The following is a 13,514-nucleotide window of genomic DNA, read 5'->3' as shown; positions in this document are numbered from 1 at the left end:
CGTGGCTCCATCCCGATCTCTGTTCCCCTGCAGCTGTGCATTCCGGTCCTGGCCCTCAAGCCTCACCCAGTCTGGACAGCAGCCCTAGCCCTAGCCTACCCAACTACCTCCCTCCTTCTCTCCCTCCTTATGGGAGCCTCGATCCCCCTTCCTCCCTCCAGTCTTGCCTGAGGAAGCTTCTCTCCAGGCTGCCTGATGGCCATGTGCATGTGTGAGCATGCACATGCACATGGCACCCCCTGTCTGACTGCCCTCCTACTGCTCCCCCCAGCTGCTTGCAGGCTGGAACTCTGCCTGCCTGCAGAGTGCTCTCCAAAAGTGTAAAATCTGTGTCAGGGGAGGTCAGGGGGATTGTGGTAGAAATGAAACTGAATTAAGCAGTTCAAGACGACCACTAAAAACAAAGTGACAGCCATAAAATCATAGAGCAGTAGGGTTGGAAGAGACCTCCAGAGGTCATCTAGTCCAAACCTCAGCCTGAGGTAGGATCATCCCTATCCAAACCAGCCTATACAATCTATAACCTAAACTCTGCATAAGACTACTGTCAACCCTGACACAACACAAGACATACTACTCTAACCTGCCACTAGTAAAGCAGAGGAAACATGGCACTTGATTTTTCATCCTATGCATTTTTCCTCTTATTCATTATTTCTGCGGATTTGGACAGATTACATATTTACACCATAGATTATTTTTCAAAACCTATATAAATTACCCTTGAATCCAGGGCAAAGAGATGACCCATTATTATGCACTGAATGGTGTTATAGTACTTTGTCACAAGTAGCAAGGGAACACGTAAAAGGCTTGTACATAACTTTCTCTGCAGATTTGTGCATAAACTGCAGAGAAAGGACTCTGGCACCGGTTCAATATATACAGGTAAAGTTTTACTCCTGATTTTTATGAGAATAGTTTTATACTAGATTCAAGTAAGCTACTGCAGTATAGTATTATACATTGTCTATCAAGTCCTCCTTTGAACTTGTGTAAAGCCTGACATATTGGCATAAATGCATTATATATCCAGGCTCCTCAAGAACCTGTCCGACCATAAAGAGTGGTTCCTATTTTGCGCCTTTCACTCCCAGATTCATGAACAGCATGTGGCCCTGGTGACTGTGGGAGCACGGCTGTGCTGTTGGCGGCGGGAGCCTGGTGGCAGTAAGCTGGGAGCTCCTGCAGACGCTGCTGGCACTATCGGCGGTGGGGGGAAGAGGGTGCTGAGAGCAGACCAGGGGTCAGTGACTACCTGCAGGCACTTCTGGCAGCATCAGCAGCGATTGTGGACTGTCCACAGACACTGTGGTGGCAGGGTGGCGAGCAGCAACTGCCCACAGGCGCCGCCAACAGTGTCGGGGATGTCTTTTTGCAGGGGGTGCACCACCATACTCAGGGGGTGCACATGTACTCATGTGAACCCCCTATCCGTCGTCCCTGCCGAGATTATTCTCTGAAGTTATGCAAGGGTGAAGTTGCATGTTTCAGTTAGAGTATACTAAATCTGTGGAATGCTAAGCAATGCTAAAGTTAAAACGTGCTGAAAGCCATCTCACATTAACTGTTAATTCCATTGCTTGCCTGTATAGCTCTGACTGGTCACTAGAGGGCTAGAGACCAGAAGTGTGTCTAGGAGCAGGACAGCTGCACTGTATTCCTGCTCTGGGTGAGTGAGGGGGTGGAATAGTACATCCTGGGATACTGAAGAACTGCAAATTGCTTGTTTTATCTCCATGGAGAAGATAAAATTACCCTAACATGAGCTAAGTAGCACTACCCAGAGTTAGTCCTCACCTGAAGTGGTGTGAAGTTGACATGCTCAGAGGTGTTGTATATGAATCTTGTAGGGTTAAAGCAAGGCTTTGTAATGCTAAAAGTGAGGCCATTTCTTTCTTCTTTTGCCTCCATTTTATAAAAGTGGACACAGCACTTACAAGACAGCGGGGAGGGAAAAGGGGTACTGTGTGGGGTTACTGTGTGAGGGTTACTGATACGATATGAACCTAGCTGAATCCAGTCAACAGGGGAGTCTCATCAACAGGAGAACCTTGAAAGTTGGGCATGATTTGTTTTTGTTAGATAAAGAAACATCTTGAGACAAAATATAGGGGGCATGTAATTCTCTAGAGTTAAACTTCGGTATTCACGTCCACAGTGCCGCTTGATTGGACAGAATAGTGATTTAGTTATTAGATGATTGGGTATTTTTATGAGCACGAGCTAATCATGAACTAACTCTTTAGTTAAGAAAGTATAAAAAAGTATTATAACTAGTAGGCAGGGTCCCTCTCCGGAGGCACCTCACTCAAGTGAATAAAGATTCTATATTTGACTTTGGATACTTGCTCTGCGTGATCATTGCCCCAGCCTAGAGCAAACTGCACGTGGCTTTAAGAGCGTAATTCTTAACAGAGGGCACTTAACATGAGTTAACAAGTCTTAATATGTAGGTGTTTGCATTTTAACTACCCTGTTGGTATGGTATGGTATAAGTGTAATATGTAACTTCACCCTAAGGACTGCAGTATCTCCTTTGAGGCCAATTTTTTCTAAGAGTTCTAAAATGTTAACACTTGCCTTATCTCCAATCGGTCCTTGACAGGTAACAGTTCAAATTCTGAGGCTAGGACCCAGCTTGGGTCAGCATAGAAACCAGTGGAACCTGTGGTAAGTTATATCAGGGGGAGGGACCTGCTCTATGCTATGGAGCCAAGGGGTGCAATCAGCCATGCTGCATCCAGTGGCAAAATTTCTATTGACTTCAATCAAGCCAGGACTTCAAATAAAACAGAAAGAGCAAGTGTGTACCCATTTTTTACTGCTTTGTGTTATGAAAGGATTTTAAAAATAGGTTTGGATAAAAAAAAATCTGTTCTACTCACTTGGTTTGATGTTGGGCCAATCTGCCCATTCAATCCTGTTGTCTTCATACTTTATGCCTGAATATGCAAATAGGTAGCGAATGATTTCTCCTCTTCCTCTCATATTGAAGTATGTGAGTTTGTAGTTCAACATGGTGAAGATCTGAAAGAAAAGCCATGCTGATTATTTAATAGCCTGCCATATTTAAAGCCTGCCATATTTATTAGAGCTGTGCAAAATTTTGGCAGCCATTTTGTTTCAGAGGTGTTTCGGCCCATTTTGCGCTCAAAACACTGAACCTGAAATGAAATAGAAGGCTCCAAAACTAAACAAAACCATCCAAAATGGTTTGGATGTTTCAGAACATTTTGGAGGCGGGCTTGTGGGGAAACAGAAACTCAGAAGAAGGAGGGGGAAGAGAGGAGGGGAAGGACTGCTCTGATATTGATATCTGTAGCTGTCCAGTGTCTGTGATCTGTCCCTGAGGTCCCTTCCAATCCCAGTACTCTGGTGGAGGGACAGAGAAACAGCATGTAATGGTCTGTGTGAAGCCTTTCTCTGCCTTTTGTGAGCTGTCTCTCTGGAAGCAACAACGTGTGAAAAATACTGGCTGGCTGCAGTGGCTGGCTTCCTCATAGTCAGTCTCTTGCTAGTCTCTCTCCTTGGAAAGGATTGGATACACCAGTGAAGTGGAAAGGTGTTTCCAATATATTACAGATAGAATATGTATTGATTGCACTTAGAAGATATATTACACACACACACGCGCGCACACACACACACACACACACACACACGAAAAAGATATATTGCACATAGAAGATATATTACATGCGCACACACATATATTAAACACAGACAAAATACTACACTTGATCTGAGCCTTCAAGAGGCTGAGAAGCGACACATTTTCCAGCACAGCAAACATTATGAAGCATGCTGGAAAGGCAGGTGCCAGGTCATGTGGCAGGGGAGAGAGAGGGACTAGAGGGGATAGGGGGCGAGCTGCAAGTTCCTCCCCCCCGCCAACTTAGATGCACCCTCTTCCCTAGCAGCCATGAGGCTTCTGCTGCTAGTGGCAGCAATGAGGTGGGAGTAGTATCTGCACCTGCCCCATCTCCACTAATACCAGCAATAATAATAATTCCCAGTAACACCATCATGACAAGCACCAGCATTGTCTCCTCCACCCCAATTTCAGTTCCCAGCCTGAACCTTCTAGTGCTAGAGGAGGAGCTGGAGCTGGAACCAGGGGAGCTCAGTGCCATAGTCAGAGAAGTTCTGGGGAAGGAGGGGGAATCTGAGTTACTGCTCTACACCCTTCAAAGTTCCCCCAGAGCCAGGTCTCCTCTGGAAAGCACCATGGAGGAGGTTGAAGTTGTGGAGGCAAGTGGATCAGCTGAGTCAGCTCCTCCTGTTGTTGTGCCTCTGCCTGCTGAGGAGGGGGATAAGGCAGGATCCGCACCTGCACCCCAGAAGTGAGGGGGTAATGTAGTGTGGGATCATTTTGAGGTGGCAGATGATCCCAAGTACACTATCTGCCTGCACTGCTGATGCAAAACCAGCCTTGGCAAGGACGAGAAATACTTCAGCACCAAGGGGATGCTGATGCATCTCCACAGGCACCACCCCCTTGCCCTTGCTCCTCCTCAACCTGGCACCAGTGGGACCATGCACAAAAGGAAGTCCCCCCTCTCTCTCCAAAGTCCCCATCCCTCAGAAGCAGAGTCAAGCCACCCTGGAGCATTGGGGGAAAGGCAGAGAGGAAGGGGGGCACGTTCCCAAGGTAAATGAGGTCACCCAGATAATTGGGGAGATATTTGCTGTGGATGGCCAGCCCTTCTCCTTAGTTGAGTGATCAGGGTTCAGGAGACTCATGGTGCTCATGGCCTCATCATACCATGTGCCTGCATGCACCACCTTCAGCAGGATGATGGTACCCTCCTTGTATGAGGCATGCAGGGAGTACATGAAAGAGGAGCTGCACAAGGCAGGTCTGCAGGTGGCCTTACACTTCACTTCCAACATCTGGAGCAGCAGAGGTGGAGATCGTCAAGGCATGACAAGAAAAAGAGGGGCAAGTGGTTGGCCCCAAAACAGGTGGACAAGCAGAAATCTAACCAGCACCAGGAAGCCCCCCGTTACAGACTAGGACTGGGGCTTTGTGTAACACTTTGATACAGCATGTCTGCCATCCAGCCAGTGCTATTTATTTTCATGACTCTAAAAGTTATTAAAAAACAACTTCAAATAGTTAACAGACATTTCATGTTATTTAATGTTTTTAATCTCCAGTCTCCTGGTTATATTTATTTTTGTTTTCAAAATAGCAAAGTGAACTCTTCTAAATCAATTTATTTAAGAATTATGACTCTCCCTAAAGCACATTTTAAATTGATTTTTTTTGTATGTTTTACATTCCTCTACAGAAATTTTTCACTGGTTGAACCAATTTAACATACTTTTAAAACATGGGTAAATATACTTCAAGACTAGATTCTGTAAGCTGTGCCTCCAGGCCTAAGCTTGACCAATGCAACCATGACAAGCTGCTGAGCAGCTAAAGTCCTCAAAGCCTGTGCCCGGGTAACTACCTACAAAAAAGGACTAAGCAGAAAAGTCCTCAGAAGCCTTTGCTTGGGTGACCAAAGCATATCTGCCTGCAGGTCCTATAATTGACTTAGCAGAACAGAAAAAACATCCATCTGTCTAACTAGACAGAATCAGACAGAGCACAAGGCCTCAGTAAGAATAAGACAGCCTTGTTAGCCAGTGTTAGAACAGCATTCTACCATGGGACAAAAGGAGATAAGAGGCCTTCCCTACTGTCCCCATTACTGTCTCAAGGATATAAATCCTAAATAATTGGCACTTCCTGGCTATTAAATTATCTAGTTTAATCTAGTTAGAAATTGGTTCTGGATGTGTCAGTGAAACAAAGACATTTAAATAAAGCCAATCAGAGACCACTCATTAGACTACCAGAACCAGTTATCTATAAATAGTAGACACAAAGGCCAAAGACAGACATTACACATAAACGAGTTTAAAAGATCAGAAATGGATTTAAACTTAAAATAGATGTTCAGTGCACATAAACCAGTTTGAAAATGGCTGAAACCAGTTTGAGATAAACCTGGTTGAATATAGTATCAGACCTAACTGATTTGGCTCAAACTAGTTTATGCAGTGTCTGTCTCAGACCCCTTGCTGGTTTAAGATATACCAGACACCCTCAGCATCCCAGCATGCTCTCTGGGCTTGGCAGGGTGCTCTGCCCTCTGCTTCCTGTCCAGAGCTCCTCTGGCACAGATTTGCAGACACAGCAGCTTCCCAGTGCCCCCTTCCCCTCTCACCACTTGCTGATTAAGCAGAGATCCCTTCCTCCTCTCTCCCACTGCATGGACAATAGCCAGCATGTGGTATGCTAGCTAGTGCTGCATAAGGATCCAGCAGAGTGCAGACACAGCAGGGTTTGCCTGGTTACCCACTGCCTAGTGGCAATGTGTAGGGGACGCATGTGCACCCCCTCACAGCAGCGTTCCCCATTTAGGCAGCAGGTGGGGGGGCAGTTGGGAGTGCTGGTGCCCCCCCCAAGAGCTCTGGCCAAGGGCTGGGGGTGCCAGGAGAAATGCTGCTGGCACTTCCAGCCAGCATTCCCTCTTAGAGCCAGCTTAGAGGGAATGCTGATTCCAGGTTGGTGTGCACAACCGGCCATAGGGGGAATCCAGCCTCCCTGACCCGGTTGTCATGATCAGTCATGTCCCCCCACCCCGCAGTTGCTGACAGGCTGCTGTGGGGGCAAGTGCCCCCTGACTCAGGAGGTACCAGTCGCCCATGCTACTGCCCTACCCCCCTCTCTGTTCAAGCAGGAAATCCCCCCTTCCCCTTGCCCCTCCCATCTCCCACAGCACAGATCCCAGCCCCATGGACCCTAGGCATGTAGCTAATGCCAAGAGGTCTCTGTGTGCATCTCACTGGGATAGGCAGGCAGACAGAACAGAGAGGCTACTGTGTTGCTAACTGGGTAATACAGACTCTTATCAGCTCTGGTCTGCCTTGCTACACCTGTGAGTTTGCTGCCAACAGCCTGACAAGCAGGGAGGAGATTGAAAAGCTCTGAATCATCAGCAGATGAACACTCTGCACATACATCCTTACCTCGGAGTGCTAGCAAGGGTCTGGGGGCTGACAATGATCCTGCCCCTTGAGCAGCCAGCAGTGAAAAGCCTGGGAGCAGAAAGTCCTGCCAGAGCCTGGCCACACTCCACTGCCCCTTCAGCTCAGCACTGTGGAAGGGAAGGGAAAGCTGCTCTAGCAACCCCCTGGCTTCTAGCCTGAGCTACTGCAGGCACGTGCCTGCATTTCCTCAGTCCAGAGGGGATGTTTCTCTATGGTTGGAAATCAGTTCATCCTAGCCATGATAAATTAACCTGCAAAGGTTGAATCAATTCAGGGTCAGGCTTTTTGAATGTCTGTGCCTAGCCAGACTGAAGGAGGCTGGGAATTTCTACATGACATGTGCTGAAGGAATCCCTTGCTGTGGAGACCATGAGCATGGTCAGCTTCACTTTGCAGCAATCAAGACCTGTGCCATACAATTGAGTTTATCCTCAGGACTAATGTTGCCTTGTCCATTAATCAATACACTTCTCACATTTGTTGGAATGACCCAAGAATCTATTTGAATTTTCCCCCCACCCACCCCCATTAAAAGCTGTCAACAATTCAGCCTACAGTTACTAAATATAAAGCCATTACAATCAAACAGAGCTTTAAGAATCCATATGGATAGAAACATTATACAACAATTCTGCAGTCCTGAGTTTATTACCAGCCCTAAGAGAGGTTGTTTATGAACTTTCCAGTCATTTTGGGCCAATTTTAGCCATGTTATGTTGTTGTAGGAAACTCTGCATCTTGCTGATTTTGCATTGTTAAACTCCAAACTAGGAAGAACTAAATGCTTTGTTATGTAATTTGTTTGTAATTTGTCCAATCTCAAGATCAAAGCAGGACTGTTATGATGAAGTAAAGCCCAATGGAACTTTTGATGGACAAAATCTGATTCCTGCTTCTGAAAGTTTGTTTCTAATCTTGTCTAAGTCTATCCCAACCATGCAGCTGGCCCAATAAAAGGTATCACCCACGGAAATCCTAGCCTTAAAAGTTAACGGTACAAGGAAATTCTCTTAAAGCCAGTCAACTTGGACACAAAAGTGATACCAAGTATGGATGACTAGCTTAAAGAAAATAAAAACATGAATAACCATTTCACTAGGAAAATAATATCACATTGGAGGTGGTAGCCAGCTAGGAGTTCTTCCTTAGGATATGAAAAAGGAGCCACAGCTGAGTTCAGCTTTTTGTTTGTATTTCTCCAGAGCTGGAAAAATGTCCTTGTGGCAGAAAATCTCCTTTAACAGCATAAAGTACTATTATACATTAGATTTTGTAGATCTCTTTTGTTTGTTTGTTTTTTCTAGCCACAAATAATGTCTCACGCTTTCTTTTTTATGGGGACCAGCCTTTTCTCCCTCTGAACAAGCAACATTAGAAAAGTGTCTGTCTTTTAAACTGGATTTTTAATTAATTATTATTCAGAAGTAATTATATAGTTTGATATATATTTATGAAGAAAAGATGTTTGAATCCATATAGTATTATTTCTTTTAAAGGTCTTTTAAAGTACTTTTCAAATCACTTATGCATAGTGCCACAGCTAACACCTGAAATACCATCACTGTGATATGGGACTTGGCTGCTGCTCTGTAACACCACTCAATAAAATTGTGATGAATAATAAAGGTCTATCTAATGGGAGCTAGAGAGAGAATTTAAGATAGACTGTACATGGTTTTCTAAGAGGCAGTCTGTCCTGGGTGTCAGGCTCAACACTGTAGGTAAAGAATTTGGGGATTATTCCTACTGTGCCTGATTATGTTTACCATGATGCCATGATGTAGATGCATTAACAGACCCTTAGGAAAGAAAGATAATCTTAAGGCCCAATCATGTTCACACTGACGTGGGTGAAGCTTCCTTTAAATGATAGGCAATACTGTAGTGGCCTTTAATGAGGAGTATGCAGGATTTTGGATCACTTCCAAAGTATTCTCATCACTAATCAGTTTGATTTAATCCAACACAATGTTAAAGCTTGGGATCAGTAATTGTTACAAAAAAACTCCCACAAAAAACTTCCATCAACAGCTTGCAGTTCATATATGTGAAGTATTTCAGGAGGTCATGTCATTGTCAAGTGAAAGACAAGTGATGTTTATTGTCCGGAAGCACTGAGGTGAAAAATCTGTACTAAGTATTTAGATAGTTAATCTTAGGCAGGTTTCATCGAAACTGTACAGCACAATTAAATAACAAGGGTGGGTCCCCCAAGTCCTTGGGATGGGGCATTGCCAGTAGGCAGTTCGGTCCCCTCCATCTCAGTAATGAATTAATATTTCAGCATCGTGTAAGAGTGCTGTTGGCATAGAAAACATAAACCTGATGTTCTGAACTACCCTTAGCCACTGGTATAAAGGAACTCCCATTGACTTTAGTGGAAACAGCGCTGAACCATAGAGCTGTACTCGCTGGATACCTGCAAGAACCAGCTGGGCCCAACCCTCTTCATTTAACTTTGCTATATGGTTTGGAGTGTTTGACAACACTAGCTATACAAATATTTAGTATTAACCTTTCATATTGGTGCAGCCACTTCTATCCAGCAGAAAAATGATAGCTTATTTTTCTTTTCCACTTCTTTCTTTTCATAAAAATCAGACATATCCTTCTTGTTGCCTGGCATAGATTGCTAGATCATCCTAGACTCTGCCGTATTCCAAAATTTATATATGGCAAATTTTGCCAACTAAGAGACCAGGGAGTTGGTGTTTTAGTGAACCCCTCAATCACTGGGGCTGGCTACTGCTCTTAACTACGGGTATTCTCTCCTAATCTGTGAGGCCTTCCCAAAAGCACATGATTTTCTCAACAAAGATTTTCTTGCCCAGTCTTCTCAATAAATTACAGTGATCAGTGCCAAATTCTGGAGTTGAGCAAGCCAGAACAATTCATAGTTTGAAGAAGGCCTATCATACTATGCCAAGAAAGTACGTCCTTCCTTAAGGCAGAGACACAAGTTCCCACAGCTTCAAACCAGGGGCCTTAGCCTGACCAGTACAGCTGCTCACCCTAACCTGTTTGCCCTATAACTGGGTGTCCAAGCTGGTCAAAGCTGTCCTGAAACCTTCATCAGGGCCTAGCCCTCTGCCTACTCACTGGTACCAGAGTAGCTGGCCAAGGTCAGCTGACCCCCTAGTTACTTCATATAAACCCCTGACTTGGAAAAAGAAGTGTTTGGGCAATAGGTCTCAATCCGATCTCCGACCATCTTGACTTGTGTTCCACATCTGCTCTCAGTTTGATCTCTATGCTCTCTCTGATCCTTTGGCTTCCCAGCTTGGCTTGTCCCTAGACCCTGTTTTCTGCTTGATCTCCTGGCTACCTGGTCTAGCTTGCCACGTGACTCTACACTCTGCCTGGAGTGTGGTCCTCTAGCTTCCTGACTTGGCTTGCTTCTGGACCCAGGCCTTGGACTGGTTTCTTGACTTCTTGACCCTGCCTGTACCTGGATTCATAGGTTCATAGATTGTAAGGGGCTGAAAGGAACCTCACAGATCATTGGGTCCAGCCCCCCTGCACTGCTCTAGGCAGGAAGAAAACTGGGGTTAAGTGACCCTAGAGAAGTAACTGTCCAGTCTCCTCTTGAAAACTTCCAGGGTAGGTGACTACACCGCCTCTAGAGGGAGATTATTCCACAGGCTGGGTACCCTGACTGTGAAAGTGTTTTTCCTGGTATTAAGCCTGAAGCAGGCTTCCAGGAATTTGTATCCATTGGTGCTGGTCTTCCCCAGGGGTGCCTTAGTAAACAGTTGTTCACTGAACTTCTGATGTACTCCTCTGATATAGCAGTAAGCCGCTATCAAGTCCCCTCTCAACCTTCTCTTGTTTAGGCTAAAGAGGCCCAGGTCCCTCAGCCTATCCTTGTATGGCTTGCCTTACCTATGGCATCCTCTTTCCACATCCTTATTGAAGTGCGGCACCCAGAACTGGACACAGTACTCCAGCTGCGGTCTCACCAGTGCTGAGTACAGCGGGTTCTGGTCTGCCCAGTTCTCGAGCCTGTCCAGGTCCGCCTGCGTCTGCAACCTATCTTCTGATGTGACCACACTGCCCCATAACTTAGTGGCATCCGCGAACTTGGCCAGCAAGCTTTTCACTCCTCCATCCAAATCATTGATAAAGATGTTGAAAAGCACCAATCCAAGCACAGACCCCTGAGGGACACCACTGGCCACTTTGTGCCAGGATGATACAGGTCCATTCATGAGAACTCTCTGGACCCTACCCTGTAACCAGTTTCCCACCCACTGAACCGTTGAGCAGTTAAGCCCACAATCTTCCAGTTTTCCCACAAGGATATCATGGGATACAAGATCAAAAGGCTTTTGAAAGTCTAGATATATAATGTCTACCTCATTTCCCATGTCCAGGTTGTGAGAGACCTGGTCGTAGAAGGAGATGAGATTGGTAAGACAAGACCTACCCGTGACAAAGCCATGTTGGCTGTCATTCAGAATCTTACCTTTCACAAGCATATCACACACAAATTTTTTAAGCTTTTCCAGGATTTTCCCTGGAATAGAGGTTAGGCTGATTGGCCTATAGTGGTTCTCAGGGATTTCCCCTGCGCACCATGAATTCTGAAAGAGCTTTGCCAGGGGTTCTGCGACAACCTCAGCCAGCTCCTTCAGCACTCTCAGATGGATTCCATCCAGTCCCACTGACTTATAAATGTCTAGCTGTTCTAGCTGGTATTGTACCCACTCAGCATCCACAGTGGGGAGGCTGTCATTCCTGGCATCCCCACTATGAGCCTTATGTCACTTGTCTTTCCCCTTGGTCCGGTGAATTACCAAAGCAAAGTGGGCATTCAGGAGTTCAGTTTTTTCCTGAATGTTGGTTACCAGATGTCCCAAGGTGTGAAGCAGGGGTCCCATACTTCCATTTGTTTTCCTTCTACTGCCTACATACCTAAAGAAGGGCTTCTTATTGTCCTTGACTCCCATGACTAACCTAAACTCAGTCACTGCCTTGGCTTTCCTGATCATTTCCCTACAAGCGCTGGCCACTATTGTATAGTCCTCCTTGAGGACCCTCCCTAGCTTCCACTGTGCGTACACCTTTTTTTCTTTTTTAAGAGGACTATAATGTTCCCATTAAGCCAGAAGGGCTTGCCAGCCCTTCTGCTACCTTTCCACTTTGCAGAAACAGTTTTCTTTTGTGCTTCAAGGATTGTATCCTTGAGCAACAACCACTCTTTGTGCACCCCATTCACCTTCCCTTCCTGGTCCCACATCACCTCCCCAACTAATGCGCTGAGCATTTTTGAAGTTCAGGACTTCAATCCTGCTGGTTGATTTGTCGACCTTGCAGTGGATGGTGAACCTGGTAATTTCATGGTCACTGTCACCCAGGTTACCCTCAATGTTCAAGCCATACATCAGATCATCTCCCCTGGCCAAGACCAAGTCTAGGAGGGCATTACCTTTGGTTGGCCCTTGCACTTCCTAGGTCAGGAAGAGCTCCTCAATCACAGTCAGGAAACTGCATGAATGATCTGACGTAGCCAAGTGTTCCTCCCATTCTATGTCTGGGTAATTGAAGTCACCCGTGACAACCAAATCCCTTGCATGTGTAGCCTCTGTCAGTTCTCAAGTGAACTCCAGATCCAGCTCTTCTCCTTGGTTTGGGGGCCTGTAGTAAATGCCTACGGTTAGGTTTTTCTCACTTGCCCCCCTTTCCCCCCCCATAACTTGACCCAGAGGGTTTCAAGCTGCTTATCTTTGCAGTCAATGTCATTCTCCAGAGAGGTGTACTGCTCTCTCATGTAGAGAGCTATCCCTCTTCCTTTTCTCCTTATTCTGTTCCTTCTTCTCACTTCTGATCCAGGTCAGCACCATGTCCTCTGACTGGCCCCTGACTGGCCACCCATGACCTGGCACCTGCCTAATTTTAATTATTTAGAGACTACCTCATTGACCAAAAATAAATAAATAAATATAACTAACTACTTCCCTTTCACCATTCCCTAATTAAGTTAATTTATGACTCTTTACAGAATTAGAGGAAAGAGAGAGTCATTAGATTTGTTTTTTGTTTTAAATGCTTGGAATCTAGGACTGTGTGTAGATGAAATGGGGGGGGGGTGCTCAACGCTTTAAAGCAAGCTAAATGCTTTTGCACCACTTTAATGGTGTCGGTGTTTGCATGCCTTGGCGGCATATTGGGCATTAATTCCAGCCACTGTAGGAAATTTGGCAGCATAATGCGCCTTAAATGACTTGGGGCACAGCAAACTAAGACTCCTCCAAGGAGTTTTAATTTGCTGCCCCTACGGCCATGAAGCGAAGCACTGGGCTCCCTGCAGCAGGCCAGGAAGGCAGGCTCCACCGAAGAAAAATGGTAAGCCTGATTTCCCACCCACCTCCGGAACCTGCCTGCCTGAGCTGCTCTGGGGCCCGGTTCTTTTCTCCATGGCTGTGGTGCCCCCCCAGGACCACCCAAGCTGGGTGTCTGCAGGC

The 13,514-nt window shown here is 45.8% G+C and overlaps 1 protein-coding gene across 4 annotated transcripts in view; it reads right to left on the bottom strand.

Moving 5' to 3' along the window:
* The window catches only part of HPGDS (hematopoietic prostaglandin D synthase), a 61,359-nt gene that overhangs the window by 36,544 nt on the left and 11,301 nt on the right, over positions 1–13,514 (bottom strand). For 3 of the 4 annotated variants that reach the window (XM_019553424.1, XM_019553423.1, XM_019553425.1), the window contains exon 2: positions 2,889–3,030. In XM_019553424.1, the coding sequence (XP_019408969.1) occupies positions 2,889–3,021 (133 nt within the window). In that variant the 5' untranslated portion in view covers positions 3,022–3,030. Of the gene's footprint in view, positions 1–2,888; positions 3,031–13,514 lie in introns of those variants that run through there. The other variant, XM_019553426.1, reaches the window with a different exon arrangement.

Source organism: Crocodylus porosus, unplaced genomic scaffold, assembly GCF_001723895.1.
Source record: "Crocodylus porosus isolate Cpor-Errol unplaced genomic scaffold, CroPor_comp1, whole genome shotgun sequence".
NCBI lineage: Eukaryota > Metazoa > Chordata > Crocodylia > Crocodylidae > Crocodylus > Crocodylus porosus.
This window is presented reverse-complemented; position numbering and strand designations above follow the sequence as displayed.